The following is a 22,653-nucleotide window of genomic DNA, read 5'->3' as shown; positions in this document are numbered from 1 at the left end:
ACGGAGACGAAGCCACGGCGGGAGTCGAGGAGGAGGGAGCGCGGCGGGAAGTGGGAGAGAGGATGGGATGGCTGCCCGAGGGAAGGGATGGTGGTGATGGCGGAGGACTAGTCAACGCACACAGGTGGCCTTTCTTTGCCAAGTCAGTTCCTAACGAGCGGGCCCCACCTGTCATATGTGATGGGTTCTTCCGTTCTTGCATTTTACTCCATCTGCAACTGCAAGTGACCAAACACGGCCGATATATCTCCCGAACCCAACCACAGCGGAGGCAGCATCAATCAAACCCTCCTCAAGGTGGAAAGGTACTCCCAACAATCCGGCGTCACTTCCCCTTTCTCCCTCTCCCCCTCCACCTTCCTTCGTTCCCCACCGAACAGACCGTCCTCCTCATGGCAACAGAACCTCTGCAGTGCAAGGTACCTCCCCCAAACCCAGCACTGTCACTCTCGCTCGCCGTGTTATTATTACTCGAGTCTTACCCTCATGGTCTCCTTGATTTCTTGGCGTGCAGACTCTGGTGCTCCGGGTGTCCATCCACTGCGAGGGATGCAAGAAGAAGGTGAAGAAAGTGCTGCAGAGCGTCGATGGTGTGCTGTCACCTCAGTCTAGTCTATCTATCTCCAACATTTTCACTATGTCTTCACTTCTCCAATTATTTTGCTTGCTCCTGTGAATGGGATTTTCCTCTCATTCCATAGATTCGCCTTTTTTCTGAAGGCGTGTACAGATGCGACATCGACGCCCGGAGCAACAAGGTGACGGTGGCCGTCAGCGGGAACGTCAGCGCCGACGCTCTGCTCAAGAGGCTCCGCAGGTCGGGCAAGAATGCCCAGCAGTGGCCGGAGCAGCAGCTGGCCGTAGGAACCCAGAGACCCGGAGAAACCAAGAACGACTCCATCCAGCCAGACAAGCCCGGTGGCACTGGCACCGCCCACAAGCCGGCGTCCGGCGACGCGGAGACAAGCGCCGCAGGGCAGAGCAACTCCAAGGCCACCCCTGAAGAAGATCCCAACAAAGTCGCCCGCGAGACCGTGAAGCCAGCTCAAGACGACACGGAGAGCACCAACGCGGACGCCGGCGGCGTCGACGATGTCAGCCATCGCAGCAAGGAGCCCACGGCGGAGCAATGCAACGGCCCCCAGAGGAAGCGGAAGCAGCTGCGGCCGGAGGAGGAGAAACCGGTCGATGCCATCGCCACGGTGGTGGTGGCGGCAGCATCGGACCAAGGCAGCCACACCTGCCACTCGCCACCACACCTGCAGCAGCAGCCGCCGCCGCCCTCGGTGCACGTCCTGAGCTACAGCATGGCGCGGCCGAGCGCGAGCGCGGCATACTACGCCGCCGCGCCGGCGACGGCAGCGCCAGACGCGAGGTCCCTGCCGCCGCAGGAGCTCCCGTACACGTACCCACCGTGCTGCTACTACTCGCAGCCGTCGCCTTGGGCGCCGCAGACGGGCGCGGCTTCGCCGGCGCGCTACTCCTACGCCGATCTTTTCAGCGACGACAATGCCAACTCCTGCACCGTGATGTGAGGGAGCTGTAAGAATTGGCTTAACCTTAATTTACCGTCAAGTTAGTTGAGTCTATCTAAGGATAGTTAGTAGATTGTGCTACTAGTAGAAACATCACGAGGTTCTGATGTTCATCACGCGAGTCCAGGCTCGAAGCAGTTTGTAAGGTGACATTTCTTGTGCTTGTGATGACCCAACTTTGTAAAATTGTTAAGGTAACCTGGCCATCAGTGTCTTTAATTGGTCAGGTTTATCTTTTCCTCTTTTCATTTTCTTGTTGTATCTAGATGCAAATTATTTGCCAAATGTAGTGAGATGGCTGCCTTGGCATGAATCCTGAATTTCTCCCAAACTTTCCCAAAAAAGAAATACTGCCAACAAGTACGTTCAAGGAAGGGTAGTTTGTCATGAGCTCCGTGATTCGATTGCATGAGAGTTGGTTGGAATGTGATGATTTGGCAATCACAGTTTTGGTCAACATGTTCATGTCAAGACCGACTTAACTGCCGACTCCAAAAACAGAAGACTGCCTTAGCTGAATCAGTGTTTTACGTCACGTAAGAAACCTGCATGATGTGGATTGACAGGACTGTAAAGGGCGAAGTGAACATGTTGCTTCTGATTGCCATCGAATCGAGACAACACTTTCCATGCATTAACCTGATCATGATCATAAAATTTCACCTCTGATTTACCCTGACTTGTCCCCTCTTAATTCATTTTTCGTGCCTTCAGAAAAAGGGAACAAGAGAAGGCTCGAGTTGACACTGTCCTCTTCCCCATTGAATGGCCTAACCAGAGCAATGACCCAGCAAAAGCAACACTAGATTCACCTTTTGGCACGGCAGGATATGCTGAAGCCAACATGGCAAGTGCATTTATAATGATGCAGAGGGCAGTGCATGGCAAGACCAGCTTTGGCCTGGGCCGTGGTGCAGAGTGACCATGACCATGACCAGAGGCCACCATGCTCAAGCAGAGATTTTGCATCCACAGCTCAAGACATCTACTGCTGCTAGTACAGCGTGTTAGGATAGAGGCAACAAATGTGAGAAATCCATGTTGGATCAAATTGCAACAAGCAGCTTGAGCAGCCGAGCATGAGCTTTGTCTCTTGTGGTAACAAACAGGCAGTAGAACTAGCAGCATGGTATGGCGCCTCTCAAGGACATGGTGGATCCGAGGCTGTGGTGAGACGGCAGTGAATTTAATGGTGGGTCCACATGAACAGAACTTGAAAGCAAGTAAATGGGGTACTACACCAGTAGACTGTAGAGCTCAGAAATTCAGCCTTTGCTTTCTCGAAAGAAATGTTATACGGAGTACTACTAGAGCGAAACTAGGAGTTGTCATAGGCTGAATGCCTAATCCTGGACATAGTAGGGGCATGCCTGTTTCACTGAGCACCGATAGGTTAAGAGCATCTCTAGGACTCTAGCCGAACCCTCAACAAGAGGTTAACACCATTTGACAGTTTACATCACCAAGCGACTCTGCCACAACCTGAATTAAGCCTCACCAGATCGTTATTTCATCGGATAATCGTTCCCGTGATTTCATTTCACCCTCCTGGAATCGATACACTACTTTTACGATCGTGTAGCACGGTAGGGCCGGCCATAGCCCACGGGGGAGGGAGAGACATTGCTCCTCCAATCGCGCGAGCAAGTGCAGCTATGGCCGGCTGCTTAGCTAACAGGAGTCTTGTCACGTCAAGCCGATGGCAGGCCAGGCTATCAGCCCAGCGGCATGGCACTGCTACAGCGGGCTAACGGAAGGGGAATCAGGGTCGGGCAGCGGCGCAGGTCAGCGGATGTATGGTCACCGATGGACAAACAGGTAGCCGTAGCGGCTCTCTCGGCAGGAAGCCGAGCCTCCTAGCGAAAAGTGGCCGAAGAGGCCGAACTCCGCTGCTCTTGATATTTGAATTTTTTTGAAAAACATATTTCCGATGCTTAAAAAAATCTGAAAACAAATATGTGAATACGTACACATATTCCTAAGGACTGGTAGAAATCTAGAGAAGAAATACTTTGTATTTTGGAAAATACAAAAAAGAGAAATTTCTGACAGAAATGGCATCTTTTTTCTCCTATATACTGTCAGAAATTTGTTTTTTTTCTATAGTCCAAAACAAAACGAGATTTGTACCGAAACTTGCAACGGGTATTCGGAATGTGTATATGCATCCTGGGAAATAATTTCACATTTTTTTGAAACTTCAAAAGTACGAATTTGAAAAAGTCAAATATAGAGAGCACTGGTGCTCGGGCGCTGCAACGCTGCTCTCAGCCTCCTAGCCAGTAGTAGAAGCTACTATGCATTTATGCTGAACCCACGAGAAGACGCGTCCAAAGCAGAAAATAGAGTGGACCTAGCCAGGAAACAATATCAAGTGCTTCGGCAGCTCATATGCTCCCATGCCCTAGAAGGACCTGGATCGTTGGATCTCAGATCCAACGGCCGTTTGAGGGGATTCAGGATGCACACGTAATTAGGTGACTCCGGGGGGTTTTCGTTTCTCGGTTTCAGTAATGAACACATGTAGCAACAACCCACGCACAAAAAATAGATTGAAAGGGGGTTACATTGGCTTATGCATTTGTTTGCCATGTAGGAAATTTAGAGCCTTTTTTGGTTCAAAGAAAGTTCATATAGGAATTGCCTTAACCTATGGTGCAACCAGACAACTTTTATAATAGATTCATGTATTTTAAGTTTTTATAGGATTCACCCCACAAAAAAGGTTTTAATAGGATTCAATACGTCATGACAAACCAATCCTACTTTTTTTCATACTAATTGAGGTGGTTTTACAATATTGCGACCCAAGGAGGACTTTACAAATGGAGAAGCAAATGCGTGTACAAGAGTGGATTGTTGAATCTACGGTCTATGTACTTGTGAGAAAAATCTCAAAACAAATTTGATCACACAATGTCATGTTTAAAAGTTAAGTTGAATATTTTCCACTTTTTGTCCAGATACATTTGATCATTTTTCATATTTTTGCATGATGTTTAGAAGTGGCATAACATCACATTGCTATAACACTGCTAAAAAAATTAGATGGTGTAAAGATGCACAAATACCTAAACTCAAGCACAAACAATTATATGTATAAAAGAGTTATAATCACTTCCAAATCTTCTATCAATAAAACACACGTGTATTGGCCAAATAAGGTTTCCGCCTCAAGTCCACATACGAATGTAATGGTATAGCAAATGTTCTAATAATGTAAATCATCAAACATTGGAGGGTAGCTTAGAATTCATGTGGGAGAACTACATAAGGTATGTGAAACATCTACATAATGAACATTGCGTCTGTTGCAGTATTGAACCTTTTTTTTTCTTTTGGGGAAAAGGAGGACAACCCCTCCCCATTTAAAGATGCACACGACCATATGTCATTCAAGAAACAAAATCGAGTAGCCAAATAAATTTGACCTAGAAAAGAAAACCCGAGGTAGTGTGCCTTGCGCCAATAGCTCCACCAGAGAACCACTAACCCTATGATAAAATACAAAACAAACAAAAAGTACACAACTCTTAAGCTAAATCGTCAAGAAGGAAACGTTGCATGTGTGCCGATGATGATGAGCCCAACCCTAGATGATGATGTTGCCGAGTTTCGATTCACCATGTTTAGCAAGGAGATGATGCAGGCACGCGCCAACATTGCATGATCGGAGATGTTGTGTTTCCATTGAATTGTGCATACTCGTCGTTGAAGCCGCCTCTACCATCATCCCTTGTCCAGCTACCGACACCTTGATAGCCAGATACCTCCGGAGGAGATACCGAAAACAAAAACGTCCCATAGCGCCTCACCTTCCTTCACATCACACACCTTCAATCCAGCAACAATATGCATGACTTGTCACATCTATAGGAGCCACCACGCTTAGCAGCTATTAGCAGCATGCATGACTTGGCGCCTCCACATGAGTCATCGTCATGCGTAGCACCTGCCAACGACATGCATGACTTGGCAGATCTTGAAGAGTCGTCGTGCGTAGCACCTGGCGAGCCTGATCGAACCCTATCTAGAGTTGGAGGGGGCGTCCCATACTAATGTTGGCCTTGGAAAAAGTAATCACCATCTCCAAATCTGACCGACGCGTTGTCCACGCGACCATGGTGCCGTCACTGTCGAAAAACAAGGCCTTCAACACCTATCCCCAAACTCGTGCACCACCAGCAGATCAGGACAACTGCCACCACGCCATGCCGCCCATAAGACAAAGCCGCACAGTCGTCGCCACCAGGGCACCACTAAGAGTAGAAATCCGTCCACACGGGATCAGATCAACGTCACCCCACCCCGTACGAGGACCGCCGCAGACAAATTGGCACCGCGATCTGCTCATCAAGGGTACGCCGACCCGTGTTGTCTCTGAACCCCCACCGCCATTGACACCCTGTGGGCATCGCCATACTATGCCCTTGGACGGAGGCGAGGGAAGGGGGACGGGGAGAGGTGCTTTCAACTGCGGCTAGGGCTTCTCCCGAACCACCCGCCAGGGCGACCCATGAGTCTGTCTTTTTTTGTCAAGCAACACAGAACCTGAGGATTTTGAACACCTTTTGATGGGTTGCTCGGTATCTTGCATGTGATGGAGTAGGGTGTTCAATTCGATTGGTCTCCTAGCAATTGTGCCCATCATTTGTAGCTCGTTTGGTGATTAGTGGACGGATGAAGCTAAACACCATGGGCGTTTTGGTCGCTTAGTCAATTTGGTTGCATTTGGCTTATAAGCCAGAAAAGCACCTATTTAGGTGCTTTGGTCTTTGGCTTTTGTCTCTAAATAGGTCAAAGTCAAAGCCAAAGCTTTTTTTAGGGGTAATCAAAGCCAAAGCTGAAAGCACGTGATAGGTGTTTTTTTTGCTTATAAGCTGAATTGAAAAGGCCAGTAAAAGCCCAATCAAACACCCACTAGGGGGCACAGTGTTTTCCCTTATGTGCCGTGCTGAGTGAGTGGCAGATTTCTTGTATGTTTTTAAGACTTTGATCTTTTATCTTCTCCTATAATTAATCACATGTGGTTCTTGTCGTGGAATTGTCACGGCAGATGTCCTCATGAAAGGACTTAGTTGTGGAGCCATCGCTACGAGTTAGCTTGAAGGGGTTAAACCGGACAAGGGGACACGAGAGTTTTATACTAGTTCGGCCCCTTCGGTGAAGGTAAAAGCCTACATCTAGTTGTGATTAGTATTGCTGGGGTTTCGAAGGCCAGGGAGCGAATCTGCTTTGTCTGGCTTCGAGTTATTGTTCTCTGTCCCTAAACCGCCGCCGGGTCACCCCTTTATATACTCAGGAGGACCCCGGCTGGTCTACAAAGTCCCGAGGCTGGCTCATACAAGTGTCCGCCTCGGTCTCTTCTTTCCTATCTTACAATGCAAGTTTATACAATCATGGCGGTTTACTATTATGGGCCCTAAATTGCCTGCGGGCTCTGGGCCTTTAAGCTTCATCCGTAAAGCGCCATCTTCTGGGTTTCCTTGGGCTTCAGTATAGCTGAAGGTGAACCGGCCCCTCCTGGGCGGTTTACCCTCAGAGGTTATATCCTCAACATTAGGCCCCAGATTGATTTGAACCTGTTCATGTCAGTCTTCAATCCTTAAATTTCTGGCAATTCTCGTAAACCGCCATATTGTCTTTTCCCTGTGAACTTTGGTGAATCGCCATGACATCATCTTCTGTTACTGTAGTAAATCATTGCAACGTCATCCCTGTATAAATTTTTTTATAAAGATTCCTTTCTCTTTAATTAGTTCCCGAAGATCGAGGCGACAGCTGCATCCTCTTTTGCCGCTTCCAACTCCTCGATTTTCGCTCCTGCTGTTTTCCCCCACTTTCCTTATAAATAAGACCGGGGCGCCTTCCATTTCCCCCCTTTCCAAACCGCATCGTCTTCCTTCTCGCGACCCGAAGACCTCAAGTATCGCCGCCGCCGTCGTCGTTGATCTTCCAGTCCGCACCAACCAGGCCGCTGCATCACCCTGTTCGTACCAGATCTCTGAAGATACTCCGCCGCTGCGTGTCCCTGGTACATACTCCTTCCCATTATTTGTTGAATCTGTATTAGGGTTTCGAAGCTTCTTCGGTGTTCGTCAGTGTACATCGGCCCTTCCTCTGCTTTTTCCTTTAGCATCATACTAAATCTAGATAAACCTGATAATTTCCCCTTGCGGCCGGATCTGTGGCTTTTAATCTGCCATACTACAGCATCTTACTGCTCCTGTGTAAATCATTATCTGAATCTTCTCTGTTCTGTTTAGCACCATTGTACAGCTCAGAAAAATTTGTCTCTTGAACAACGGTAGATCCAAAATTATATCACCTTCTTATGAAACTTGTTTCCACAACACTTAACAAAATTTCAGTTCGGGGTTCTGCCTCCAAAGGGCGGTTTATCCTTTAATGTTGATAATCCGTCGTATGTCATTACCCCTCTCTTAAACCACCATCTAGACTTTGAACAGCCATGCCCGGTTTACTTCATACGTATACCTTGAATTGCCGGGTTAATATTTGACGAACACATACGAACCGCCAATCGTAAACCGTCCATTTTCCTTTTACAGACTTTGTAGGATGACAAAGCAATTTGCTGCTTGCAACTGGGTTCCGTCTCGGATCACAGAAATGCAAATCAATGAATATGTCACCACCGGCGCTTTAGCTTCAAAAAATATCCTCCATTGGCGAGTTCCTGGCCCTGAGTGCCCCCTGAACCTCAAGATGGAGAAGTGATTGTATTCTTGCAACATTTAGCTCGAGGTTTCAGTCCTCCCGGATCAAAGTTTTTCCGGGACGTTCTTGCCAGGCTCCGACTTCATCCTCAAGATATTGGACCAAATTATGTGTCCAACATATGCAATTTCCAAGTATTCTGCGAGGTTTATCTGCAAGAAGAACCAACTGTCGACCTCTTTCTAGATCTCTTTCACTTAAACCGTCGGACGGAATTTTTTGATGGACCTAATACTGAACTTGGCGGTGTGTCAATCCAAAAGAGGAAAGAGGTTGATTTTCCTCACGCCAAACTTCACAGCCATCCAAAAGACTGGAACCAAACCTGGTACTACTGTCAGAATACTGCCCCTGCTGAAGGGAATCCCTTGCCGGGCTACCGTCCGTACCGGCTCAGCAATAATCACCCTTTACCTCAGAGATTGCCTGCCAAAGATCGACAAGCCTATGCACCTCAACTCGCCAAACTCCGGGCTCTCCTTGCGAACGGTTTAACTGGTGTTGATCTCGTCCGTTGCTGGATTTCATGGTGCATTCTTCCTTTAAGCCGCCGGCCCGGATTGATGTTTGAATATACCGGCAACACCAATGATCCACAACGGTTTAATGAAATAGAACTGACTGATGATGAAGTCAGTGAAAGTGTAAAGAAAATACTTGACGAACCGCTCACCGTATGTACTCAAATTGGTCTGCGTCCTTTTTACGCCTCCAACAAACCGCCAGCGGTAAAGATTTTAACCTTGTACTTTTCCTGATCCTTCTCCGCTTTGACACTGCTATAATAATCCTTTTGTGCAATCCCATAGGCTAGTAGCTCCTTTTGGAAAAGGAAATCTCAAGACAAAGTAGCTAAGGCTCCTCGTGGTAAGACCAAGGTCATCAAGAAAGCTGCCAAAAAGAAAACTGCTGAGTCTTCGGAACCACCAGAAGATGTCGATGACTCGGCTGAAGAGGTAAAGTTTGACTCCCTTGACTTCTATCCATATATTTTACTGATAATGATTACTCCCAGGATGATGCGGAGGCCAGCCATGCAGATCATGTTGAGGTAATTTATCTTTCTTCTGACTCAGAACTTGTGCCGGTTCAACGATTTCGCCGTGTAGTTCGGAAAGTGAAATGCTCTCACCCTGTTGCTCATTTGGATCAAAAACTTTCTTTGAAGACACAGCAAAACGAAGGGCGTCGCACAACCCGGCACAGTGGTCAACAGGTCACTTCTTCCGGTTTACCTCATACCCCAAACCGGAAATGTCGTCCAGAGGTTGCTTGTTCTCCTGAAAAATGTTATCTTTTGAAAGGTTTCTTCCGATGCCCTCTCAATTCATCCGATTCAAATTATCAGGCATCTTCTAATTCGTTTGGCGGTTCATCAACCACTCAGCTGCCTCCACTGAAAACCGTCCCTGGGTAAGTGTGTAGTCTTCCCTTCTCTTTCATAACTCAGTTGACCATGCTAATCCTTGTTTTGATATTAGTGCTAAAGCTCGTTTGAGTAAGAAGACCAAGACCAGTGCCCCTACCGGTGAAGTTGAACCGGAGAAAGCTCCTGAAAATCCTGATCAAAATCTTGATAATCTCATGGATGATTTTGTCCCACCAGCGCCAACCATCAATGCTGATCCGCCGGAAGCTGATCCGGCCATACATGAGAATACCTCCAGTCCACATGCTATACCTGCAAGCCCGGTTGCTGATCCACTGAAGTCAAGTGCTAATCCGCCAAGCCCAGCCAAAGATGATGACGTTATTGTTACTGGCACTGCTTATACCACTCCGGGCGATCCAGTTATCTTGGCAAAACATACCGCCAAGGATGAGTTTATTTCAATGGGCAAGAAGAAGACGGAAACTGATATGTCAAAATATGCTAATCTTTCTGCCCAGGATCTTCATTCCGGATTCTTGAACCGGCTTTATACAAGCCGAGACAATGAGGCTGACTTGGTAAATCTGATGAAGGAACGTTATGAGGTAAACATTTTCCTCCTTATCTTTGTATTTTAACTGCCTTGTATCCTGTAGCCCCCAAGGGTCGGTTTAGCTTGTAAAACCAAACCGGGACTTTGAATTTCCAAACTGCACATTGTTGACTTTTAAGTAGTTTGAACAAATACACATTGGCCCCCAAGTGCCAGGATTGAAACTTGTATGAATCCTTGGGACTTTGAATAAGCAATAAGAAAGAAGCAATCCGCATTAGCCCCCAAGTGCCAAGATTGAAACTTGTATTAATCCTTGGGACTTTGAATAAGCAATAAGAAAGAAGCAATCCGCATTAGCCCTCAAGTGCCAAGTGTAGAACCAGTTGTATGCTTGGGACTTTTGATAAAATATTGATGTGCTCCTCTGATGTTGACAGGCTGACATAAACCATCAACGGACGCAGATTGCTGATCTTCAAGAGAGTATCAAATCTCATCAAGAAGAATCGTCCAAAGCCAAAGATGAACTTCGAGCTGCTTTAACTTCCATAGAACGACTGAAGGAAGAATTCAAGATGGAACGTGCCAATTGGGACACTGAGAAGGGCACATTGCTGAAACGGGCTGAAGATGTCGAATCTTCTCTTAAACCGGTGGCAGAAGAACTTTCTGGGTTGAAACGTCAAGTGAACGCCATGACCTCCGCAGTATTTGGTAAGTACTCCTGGCAAGGTATTTGAAACATCCATCTTGTAAGGAGCCGGTTGAAATATGAAATTCTTAAACCGTTGCAGGTAGCCGCATTACCCATCTGGGCTCAGATGTACGGATGAAGCTGAAAGCAACATATACTCTTCTTGAACAACTATACACCGGTGCTCAACGGGTTATCTGCGCATCATCCTATGACAATCCAGCCCCAACACTGATCAAGGACACTCTGGCAAGCCTATCCATGGTACCAGCACAACTAGAAGAGGTGAAGCGATCTGCTGCCAGGGCTGGCGCTTTGTTGGCACTTACCCGAGCCAAAGCGTGGATAGCTGATTTGGATCTGGTCGACCTTGCCAAAGGCTTTCCAAGCACACAAGAAAACAGAGCAGATTTCGATGATGCAACCCTTAAAAGAGTGACAAGGGAAATGCGTCCTCTGGCGAGTCAGCTGGCAGAAGATGCTAACTTGACGGTTCACCGGTCTTATTATGATGCCAACAACAAACGGGTTAACCCTGTCATTCCGGAGGCGCAAAATCTTATTTCAGGAATCCGTAAGCACACTTATGCCCCTGACATTGATCCGTCAGAACTTATTAGTGAAGAAGCTATCTTTCAGGCCTTAACCCGGATTGACTGGACCACTACAAACTTCCAGACGCTAGATGGGGAAGAGGAGGCTGAGCCGACGCCAGATGACCCATCAACTTCGCATCAACATGGTAATGAGACTTGATCCGTCAATCAGAGTGATGCTCCATAAACCTTGTTCTGCTGGAAACACCATATTTTGGGCCTTCAAGCGCCTTGTAATAAGCTAGTGAAAATACTTTGATCTGTTGCCCTCGTGCAGCGGGATACACTTTGCGTTGATTTGTCATGAGAATTTCAGTACTGCTTTATGTATTTTTACAATATTATGCAATCCCTGTGCCTGCATAAGGAAAATCTGTCCAGGCGGTTTACCACCGGACGGGTCAAAAATACCCAACACAACTTGGTAAGCAACTATGGTTGCAGCAATAATAAATCATACCTGTGATATAAAACATTGCTATTGGTTGACCAATTGTGATTTGAAGAAGGGTGAAAACCCAACTTCCACCATGCCATGTTGGTATATATATATATGATATAGAACCGGGTTGTGATGAACACCGGCCGATTGCTGGAGACAAAGTGTCAAAGCCAGACCGGTTTTGAAGGATGCCGGATTACCTTTAATTGTATACTTTAACAGAAGATCCATAAGCCATGCCGGGTTAAAAAACTCCGGTTAACGTAGACCTCATGAAAAAACAAAAACTTGGCAAAAAAGCGTAGTCGAGGCTTTTCAAGGGCTGCCAGGCCCAAATCGAGGCTTTTCATGGGCTGCCAGGCCACTGAGTTAAACCATTTTGACAAAGCCTTTTAAGATGGCCCTCCAGCTAACCAATCATCATTTTAACTTTGACAAGTTCAGGGTCTCAATGAGAGTAACTGTCAAACGTTCGAAGGGTCGTGCCAGGATTACTTGGATAGGAGTGGCTTACTTGATGAAGGCAGGTTAACCCGGGGTTTTAGGTGAATACACCAGGCTTCCAAGCCGTGGGTCGATACCCAGCTACAAGGGTCCTTTCAAACTCTTTGGTATTTAACGCAAAGAGCCCCCAAGTAACTTTGTGAGCCGTGCTCAATGGGTGCCTATGTTTGAGTTGTGCGTAGCAACAAGACTCTCTTTGGCCCCTTGGGTGTGAAGCTCCCAAGCTTTGTTGTGGCGTGATAGCCGCATCAAGAGGGTAGTAACACCATGTTATATTTGGTGAATACACCTATGTTTGAACAGGAAGCCCCCAAGTTAACAGATATTTGAAGGAAAAATGGCGGAGGCCTTGCTTGATAGCAAGGATGCCAATTTATTATATTGATCATAATATATACATTGTTGAAATATGTACATATGAAAAGCCTGTGGCTTCAAGTGTAATAAGGCCGTAGGAGAGCTATGTTCCACGGCCGCCGGGTCTCCACCTCAGAGCTACGTGAGTCTTCTCGAACGTCAATGAGGTAGTATGATCCGTTGTGCAGATTTTTGCTGACCACAAAAGGCCCTTCCCAAGGTGGGGATAACTTGTGCATATCAGTCTGGTCTTGAATGAGCCGAAGTACCAAATCGCCTTCTTGAAAGGTTCTTGTCTTAACCCGGCGGCTGTGATAACGCCGCAGGTCTTGCTGATAAATCGCCGACCGAGCCAAAGCCATGTCTCGCTTCTCATCTAACAGGTCCAGCGCCTCTTGGCGTGCTTGCTCGTTGTCCGCTTCAACATAATTCGCGACCCGGCGCGAGTCGTGACGAATATCACTTGGGAGGACAACCTCAGCCCCATAGACCAGGAAAAAGGGTGTATATCCCGTAGATCGGTTTGGGGTGGTATTTATGCTCCATAACACAGATGGTAATTCCTCCACCCAACAACCCGGCGTCCGCTTCAAAGGGACCATGAGCCGAGGCTTGATACCCTTCAGGATTTCTTGATTCGCCCTCTCAGCTTGACCATTAGACTGGGGGTGAGCCACATACGCTACATCAAGCCGGATGTGCTCTCGTTGGCAGAACTCCTCCATCTCACCTTTAGAAAGGTTCATACCATTATCTGTGATGATGCTATGTGGAAAGCCGAAACGGAAAATAATCTTTTTGAGAAATTGAACCGCCGTGGCTGCATCACATTTACTGACGGGCTCCGCTTCAACCCATTTGGTGAACTTGTCAACCGCCACCAACAGGTGGGTCTTCTTGTCCTTAGAACGCTTAAAGGGTCCAACCATATCAAGCCCCCAAGTAGCAAATGGCCAAGTGATGGGGATCATGCGTAACTCCTGAGAAGGAACATGAGCTCGACGTGAAAATTTCTGACAAGCGTCACACCGCTTTACCAAGTCTTCCGCATCAGAATGAGCTGTCAACCAGTAGAACCCGTGTCGGAAAGCCTTAGCAACCAAGGACTTTGAGCCGGCATGGTGACCGCAATCCCCTTCATGGATTTTCCGTAGAATCTCTTGTCCCTCTTCAGGAGAAACACAACGTTGGAATACGCCTGAAACGCTAGAACGGTGCAACTCGCCATTGTGAACAACCATAGACTTGGACCGCCGGACTATCTGCCTGGCGAAAAGTTCGTCTTCTGGTAATTCGCCCCGGTTCAGATACGCCAAATATGGAACCGTCCAATCTGGAGTGGCATGTAAAACGGCTACCAACTAGGCCTCCAGATCAGGAATAGCTAAATCCTCCTCTGTAGGCAACTTCACAGATGGGTTATGCAAGACATCTAGAAAGGTATTGGGTGGTACCGGCTTACGCTGAGATCCCAGCCGGGTTAGAGCATCTGCTGCCTCATTCTTGCGCTGGTCGATGTGTTCCACCTGATAACCCTTAAAGTGACCTGCTACAATATCCACCTTGCGCCTATAAGCCGCCATGAGTGGGTCCTTAGAATCCCAAGTACCAGAAACTTGCTGAGCCACCAGATCAGAATCTCCAAAGCACCGAACCCGGCTTAAGTTCATCTCCTTAGCAACACGAAGGCCGTGGAGCAAGGCCTCGTACTCCGCTACATTGTTAGTACAAGGAAAAATTAAGCGGAGAACATAACAAATCTCATCTCCTCGAGGGGAAGTGAGGACAACGCCAGCCCCCGAGCCTTCCAGGTGCCTGGATCCATCAAAGTGAATGGTCCAGTATGTATTATCCGGTTTGTCCTCTGGTGCCTGTAACTCGGTCCAATCATTGATGAAGTCCACCAGCGCCTGAGATTTAATGGTTGTTCGGGGGGTATACTTCAAACCATGGGGACCAAGCTCGATCGCCCACTTCGCAACCCGGCCAGTTGCTTCTCTATTCTGGATTATATCGCCCAAGGGAGCAGAGCTAACCACTGTGATAGGATGGCCTTGAAAATATTGTTTCAGTTTCCTACTTGCCATAAAAACTCCATATACTAGCTTCTGCTAATGTGGATATCTTTGCTTTGACTCGATCAGTACCTCACTGATATAATAAACTGGTCGTTGAACCGGATATTCTTTTTTGGCCTCCTTACGCTCAACCACAATCGCTACACTGACCGCTCGGGCATTGGCAGCCACATACAACAATAGAGGTTCATTATCAACTAGAGCAGCGAGAACTGGCGGCTCAACTAGCTGCCGCTTCAATTCTTCGAATACCGCATTGGCGGCGTCAGTCCAGACGAATTTATCCGTTTTCTTCAACATCTGATACAGGGGAATCGCCTTCTCTCCCAAACGGCTGATAAATCGGCTGAGAGCTGCAATCCGGCCCGCCAGACGCTGAACATCATTGATGCACGCCGGTTTAGTCAAGGATGTGATTGCTTTGATCTTTTCCAGATTTGCCTCAATGCCTCTGTTAGACACAAGAAAACCCAAGAGTTTGCCCGCCGGAACACCAAAAACGCATTTGTCTGGGTTGAGCATCATTTTGTAAACCCGAAGATTGTCGAACGTCTCCTTGAGATCATTTATCAGGGTTTCCTGCTTCCTGGATTTCACCACAATATCATCCACATATGCATGAACATTATGCCCGATCTGTGTGTGAAGACAATTTTGCACACAACATTGGTAGGTTGCTTGGGCACTCTTGAGCCCAAAGGGCATAGAAACATAGCAGAAGGCTCCAAAGGGAGTGATGAAAGCTGTCTTCTCCTGGTCCTTAACTGCCATCTTAATCTGATGATAACCTGAATAAGCATCCAGAAAACTCAGGCGCTCACAACCCGCCGTTGCATCAATGATCTGATCAATACGCGGGAGAGCAAAAGGATCTGCCGGGCAAGCTTTATTCAAATAAGTGTAGTCCACACACATACGCCAAGTGCCATTTTTCTTAAGAACCAGCACCGGATTAGCCAACCATTCGGGATGAAACACTTCGACGATAAACCCAGCTGCCAGTAGCCGGGCTACCTCTTCGCTGATGGCCTTGCGTCTTTCTTCGTTAAAGCGACGAAGGTACTGCTTGACCGATTTAAACTTAGGATCAATATTTAGAGTGTGCTCAGCGAGTTCCCTCGGTACACCTGGCATGTCAGAAGGTTTCCATGCAAAGATGTCCCGGTTCTCACGGATGAACTCGATGAGCGCACTTTCCTATTTCGGATCCAGATTTGCACTGATACTAAACTGCTTGGATGAATCGCCAGGGACGAAGTCAACGAGTTTAGTCTCATTAGCCGGTTTGAACGTCAGGGCTGGGTCATGCTTCAGTCGTAGGTTTCTTCAGAGGGGTCATGTCCGCCGGATCAACATTGTCTTTATAGAATTTCAGCTCCTCTGTTGCACAAACTGATTCAGCATAGGACGCTTCACCTTCCTCGCAATCCAAGGCAATCTTTCGACTCCCATGTACTGTGATCGTCCCCTTATAACCCAGCATTTTGAGCTGTAGATAAACATAACAGGGTCTCGCCATGAACTTCGCGTAAGCCGGCCATCCAAATAGCGCGTGATATGGACTCTGGATTTTCACCACCTCAAAGGTCAAAGTCTCAGACCTAGAATCAAGCTCGTCTCCAAACACGACTTCCAAAGCGATCTTTCCCACAGGGTATGCCGATTTACCTGGTACTACACCATGAAAAATAGTGTTTGACGGTTTAAGACTCTTATCTGTCAACCCCATGCGACGGAAAGTCTCATAGTACAGGATGTTGATAATACTCCCTCCATCCATCAGAACCTTGGTAAACTTATAGCCCCCCACCTGCGGCGCTACCACCAAGGCTAGCTGGCCCGGATTGTCAACCCAGGGCGGGTGATCCTCTCTGCTCCACACAATAGGCTGCTCCGACCATCGTAGATAATGTGGTACGACCGGTTCAACAGTATTGACTGCCCTCTTGTGAAGTTTCTGATCCCGCTTGCACAGGCTGGTAGTGAACACATGATACTGTCCGCTGTTCAACTGCTTGGGGTGACTCTGGTAACCTAACTGTTGCTGATTCCCTTGGTTATTCTGCTGGTTATTACCATGGTTGTTCTGATGGCCCTGGTTGTTCTGAAATCCAGAGCTTGAACCGCCGCCCCCATGGAAACCTGGGCCTGAACCGCCCGGTGGATCCTGATCATATCGGTATAAATCAGAATTTTTGAACTCCCTCATTATGTGACAATCCTTCAAAAAATGTGTTGAAGGGGCCTCCTTGGTTCCATGCTTCGGGCAGGGCTGGTTTAACAAATGCTCCAGATTCATCCCTCCACCACGCTGGGGCGGTTTACCTTTGCGACGCTGCATATTTGTGTTAGCCACCAAATCTGAATTATCCGCTTTACGCTTACTGTTATTCCCATGGCCCCCTTGGTTGTGGTGCTGCCCGTTTGCACCGCCGTTCTTCTTTCCCTTCTCTGGTTTGTCCTCCTCTGAATCCGGATCCTTGGTATTATCTGAATCAGCATACTTAACTAAAGCGGCCATGAGTGTTGACATGTCGTTGCAATGACATTTGAGCCTTCCCAACTTCTGTTTCAACGGCTTGAAACGGCAATTGCCCTCTAACGTTAATACTGCGGTGTCTGCATTAATACGATCTGATGAATGCAAAATCGTCGAGACCAGTTTAACCCAATGGGTCATGGACTCCCCTTCCTCCTGGACACAAGTGGCCAGATCTACAATTGACATCGGCTGCTTGCACGTATCCTTGAAGTTCTGGATAAACCGGCGCTTTAATTCGGCCCATGAATCGATAGAGTTGGTTGGCAAGCTCTTCAACCAAGTGCGAGCTGTCCCTTCCAGCATCATGGTGAAATATTTAGCACATACCGCCTCATCCACATCTAACATTTCCATTGCCATCTCATAGCTCTCCACCCATGCCTCTGGCTGCAAATCGGCGGTGTAATTTGGTACCTTACGAGGTCCCTTGAAATCCTTGGGCAGTCGCACATTACGAAATGCGGGAGTTAAACATGGTACCCCTAGGGAACTGAACATCACCCCTGGCTCCACGGAGGCAGTGGGGTGAACCGGAGTATGTTGTCGTGCTTCGTGTCGAGCTGTCAACTCGGCCTCCCGTCGTGCGCGGCCATGGTCCACAACATCTTGCGCATTAGTACCTCCCCGGCCGGGTTGTTCCCCCGTGGCGAATTTCGGTGGCGTGCGCTACTGGACACGGCCGGTTCGTCCTCCACGTGTCTGCTATAACTCTGGCTTTGACGGGGAGTGTAATGAATCCTCTCACGACTGTGTGAATACGCTTGCTGTTGATTTAATGCTGTCTGAAGGAGATCCCTGGCCCGACGCGCTTCCACTGCAACTGGTGATTCACCGTCGGTTGGGAGGGCCGCAAGGCGTGAAGCGGCAGCCACGATATTATCCAACAGGTTGGAATAATGCCCGGGCGGCGTTGATGGTACAATGTTGTTCTGGCGAGGCAGGTCTGTTGCGCGTGGTTGAACCGGCGCTCCTGCTTCCGGTGCCCCCGCCCGGTTTGGCGCGGGTTGGTTACCAGCTCCTGCACCTGGCGTGTTGAAAAGATTCCGCGGCTCGTAAACCGATGGGAGACGTGATCGGTACCTTCGTCTCATGACCTCTTCTGAGACATTCTGATCCAGTCTAATCCGATAAGCCTGTGCTTCCAACTCAGCCACTCTATGGCCATCCTGGCATTCTCTGCTGCCAGGTCCGCTTTAGCCTGGGCTATCTGATCTTTCACTTTTAGAATTTCCGCATCGTGCTGATCCCTGGCTGCTGCGTCTACCTCCGCGGACATCAGTGCCGCTAGAGCGTCAAACAAATCAGTCAAGACTTGGGCCGGAGGCGGCGCCGAGCTTCCTGCCCCTGCTGGCGTGGTCGTCGTTGAACCGGAGAGCACTGCTGCGGCGGTAGATGAATGAGACGCTGGTCGTGTGCCGGCCATGAAGACAGCGGACCGGTTTGGCGGGCCGGGGGACTCCGGAATACTGTTGCCCTCGGATCCTCCCTCAATCCGGCCGTCCTGCAACTGGTAAAGCGATTCGGTTTCTCCAGAAGACTCGTCACCGCTGTGGATTATGGTTTCTTCGTCGGAGGCCGGTTCCTCCTCGTACCCTGAACCATGGACGACACCTATGAAAAACATGCCTTGCCTCGGGCTGAACCGGTGAAGAACTTGCACGCCGAGCCGTTTCGATGATGTCGGTGTAGGTGCCCGGCTCGGGGGCCGGTTCGCCGATCTTGCCGATGAAGACGTGAATCCCACCAAAGGGGACCCGGTACCCGTATTCGATTGAATCGGCCTCGGGACCCCATCCTGCGTTGTCGATGTAGAGCTTTCCACGGCGACTTTTCGTCATCCGGCCCACGGCGTATCCCTTGAGTCCATCGAAGCTGCCCTTCAAGAACTCCAAACCATCGTGCGATAGCCCCACGGTGGGCGCCAACTGTCGTGGAATTGTCACGGCAGATGTCCTCATGAAAGGACTTAGTCGTGGAGCCATCGCTACGGGTTAGCTTGAAGGGGTTAAACCGGACAAGGGAACACGAGAGTTTTATACTAGTTCGGCCCCTTCGGTGAAGGTAAAAGCCTACGTCTAGTTGTGATTGGTATTGCTGGGGTTTCGAAGGCCAGGGAGCGAATCCGCTTTGTCTGGCTTCGAGTTATTGTTCTCTGTCCCTAAACCGCCGCCGGGTCACCCCTTTATATACTCAGGAGGACCCCGGCCGGTCTACAAAGTCTCGAGGCTGGCTCATACAAGTGTCCGCCTCGGTCTTTTCTTTCCTATCTTACAATGAAAGTTTATACAATCATGGCGGTTTACTATTATGGGCCCTAAATCGCCTGCGGGATCTGGGCCTTTAAGCTTCATCCGTAAAGCGCCATCTTCTGGGTTTCCTTGGGCTTCAGTATAGCTGAAGGTGAACCGGCCCCTCCTGGGCGGTTTACCCTCAGAGGTTATATCCTCAACAGTTCTCCTGCACGATTCGAAAACACGTGTATTTGCCAAAAAAAAGTGTACCGCCTCAAAGTCCACATGCAAATGGAATGGTATAGCAAATGTTCTAATAATATAGATCAACAAACATTGCAGGGCAGCTTAGATTTTCTGTGCGAGAACTAATTAAACTTCGCACAAACAAAACTTCTCATTGCTAAAAGATCCGCATTTTTTTGATCAATCACTTTCAGTGCTCAAAGTAAGGCAACAACTAGAACAGTTCAATGAAAGTCAAACGCGGAAAATGCTCCCAAAAAAGTCAAACGCAGCACTAAAAATGGCTCATCTCCAACAGGCACATCTAAATGACTCACAACAAATCCATTTATTTATTCTCGGAGGGTTTTGAAATCAAGCCTCAGCAGCAGCCGCGGCGATGCGCTTCCTCGCCTCTTTGATGATGGTGAGCTTGATGCCCTTGCCCTTGGGAAGAGAGACCCACGCCTTCCTGTCCTTGCCAATGGTGAAGACGTTGGCCAGGCGGGTGGCAAACTGATGGCCGAGGGCATCCTCGACGTGGATGGTCTCGAAGCTGCCCTCGTGCTTCTCCCTGCTCTTGATCACCCCGATGTGCCCGGTGTTCCTGCCTCCGGTCACCATCACGAAATTCCCGACCTCAAACTTGATGAAATCCACAATCTTGTTGGTATCCAGTTCAATCTTGATGGTGTCGTTGGGTTTGATGGCAGGGTCAGGGTAGCGGATGGTGCGGCCGTCGTAGGTGTTGAGGGAAGGGACACCCTTCTGCCCACATTGCACAGTCCTAACCTTGCAGAGCTTGAACTGCAGAACAGATTACAAACTCAATAACAGAAAAGGGTTCCGGAAAAAAGTGATACAATTCTCAAGCCACAAGATAATCATCACTAGGAATATGTTCTTTTTACCATTTAATGAGTATAGTTTTTGAAAAGCAAAACAGAAAACAACCTGAGCAAAGTATACGAGTATTTAACAAAAAACTACCACAATTCGTTTGGCATCTTCCGGCGACCTACTAGCCAAGGCGGAGGCGGGAATGAGCTTGACGGCAACAGGGACCTGATTGCTTTTTTCCGTCTTTGCAGGGACCTGATTGCATTTTTATTTTTTCATAATCGAGTTTAAACGAGTCGAATCGGGCACTTTTCATACATGGTAGTTTTTAGTCAAAGATTAGTGAAAAAATAGTAGTTTTTCGCACAAATTTGTAAAGTGGTAGTTTATAGACACGGTTCCACGAATTGTGGTAGTTTTTTGTTAAATACTCCAAAGTATACAGATGTAACCGCATTGGGAATTTTGGACCGAAAATAGTGCAAACAAATAACTAGAAAAATCAAAATGACAGTCGGCTTTAGGGAAGCAACTTAATCGATATATAAGTTTTGTATGATTTTTTTTAATGACTTGGACTTCTAACAATCTGGCTTCAAGTTCCGTAGTTGCATCAAAGAAACACACGAAACATGAAAAATTACGGTGGCAAATTTAGCATATCACACAAGCGCACCGATCGATGTAAAAATACCATATCACGGAGAAGCATACAAAGCAAGAACAGCTGTATTCTGGAAAATTGTACAGATGCTTACCTTAGCCTCCTCATCCTTGATGCTGTGGAGACGAAGCGACCCTTGGTGTCATAAAGAAGGCGGAAGTTCTCCCCTGTCTTCGGAATTGACACAACATCTGCAGAACAGAGTAAATTAATAACAGAGTCTGAAACACCTCATAAGCAAGAAAGGAAAATCTAGATCAATCACAAGAAAGAAAAATTACCCATGAATCCAGCAGGATATGTCTTGTCCGTCCTAACCTCCCCGTCAACCATAATATGTCGCTGCATCATGATCGAAACAACTTCACGATAGGTCAGAGCATACTTCAGCCTGTTCCTGAGCATAAGGATCAATGGCAAGCACTCCCTAGCTTTGTGGGGGCCCGAAGACGGCTTGGGTGCCTGCTCAATAGAAATTATCATAAGTACTGAGCAAATATAACATGTGTGCATCCCGTTATTCTTTAAAATTTGAACATCATATAGAGTTATCAAATATACTTACAAATGCTCCACCAAGCTTTTCAACCATCCAATGCTTAGGGGCATTGAGCCTCTTCACATGCTTCTTCAGACCCCTTGCCTGTCAACAGAAAGAAAAGAGAAATGTATACCCAGTGATTTCTTTACAAATTGATCCTTACTTCCTTGTGCTTCTATCTATGTGAGGACTAATCATTTAATTATGTGACTCAATGGCATAGAAAACCATCAGCACAAGTAGAACAATCTAGCTAATAACGGTTTTGCTTTACTGAAAAAAAAACTTAATACCTTTGTCCTACTTCTACAGACCATACCAGAGATTGAACAACAGAATGGGCGGTAACATCACAAATGATGTAAGCTTTACCCCTAGAGCAGTGGTGTATTATTCCCGATAGCTTGGAAGCGTCACATAAATAATACAGAAACTGAACGAAACTGGCTGTTAAACCATCCCAACATCCTAATTGGATAAATTCCTTTAGGATTTTACTAGAGCAATCAAAATTTCAGAAGAAGAAAAAAACAGTGCCCATTGGCATGGACAACCAGGAAAAAAAAATTCTCATACTCATCCAACTTGCATCCGTCATAATTTGAAATCGACAGACAGGGTATTTAGAACTACATAACAGGCAGTGCAGTCGCCACTATGCGGTCATGATCCACTGAATAGTCTTTTTTTTGGAGGAAGATTCAGTGACTAGTCTTGTATATCACACAATCAACG

General features: G+C 47.5%; 2 protein-coding genes and 1 pseudogene across 2 annotated transcripts; 2 read left to right on the top strand and 1 right to left on the bottom strand.

Moving 5' to 3' along the window:
• Positions 1–261: 261 nt before the first annotated feature.
• On the top strand, positions 262–1,870 carry LOC125534685 (uncharacterized). The gene is made up of 3 exons (XM_048697841.2): positions 262–419; positions 515–590; positions 721–1,870. Exons 1-3 carry the CDS (start codon positions 393–395, stop codon positions 1,533–1,535), a joined length of 918 nt encoding a protein of 305 aa, XP_048553798.2. The 5' UTR covers positions 262–392; the 3' UTR covers positions 1,536–1,870.
• A 6,969-nt stretch (positions 1,871–8,839) lies between these two features.
• Positions 8,840–11,654, top strand: LOC147991456 (uncharacterized). Its single transcript, XM_087538675.1, has 6 exons — positions 8,840–9,004; positions 9,086–9,232; positions 9,292–9,689; positions 9,758–10,253; positions 10,642–10,918; positions 10,999–11,654. Exons 1-6 carry the CDS (start codon positions 8,840–8,842, stop codon positions 11,652–11,654), a joined length of 2,139 nt encoding a protein of 712 aa, XP_087394801.1.
• Positions 11,655–20,248: 8,594 nt separating this feature from the next.
• Positions 20,249–22,014, bottom strand: LOC125534674 (small ribosomal subunit protein eS4-like; annotated as a pseudogene).
• Positions 22,015–22,653: the final 639 nt, after the last annotated feature.

Source organism: Triticum urartu, chromosome 1A (genome assembly GCF_056163025.1).
Source record: "Triticum urartu cultivar PI428250 chromosome 1A, HENAU_Tu73, whole genome shotgun sequence".
Taxonomy (NCBI): Eukaryota; Viridiplantae; Streptophyta; class Magnoliopsida; order Poales; family Poaceae; genus Triticum; species Triticum urartu.
This window is presented reverse-complemented; position numbering and strand designations above follow the sequence as displayed.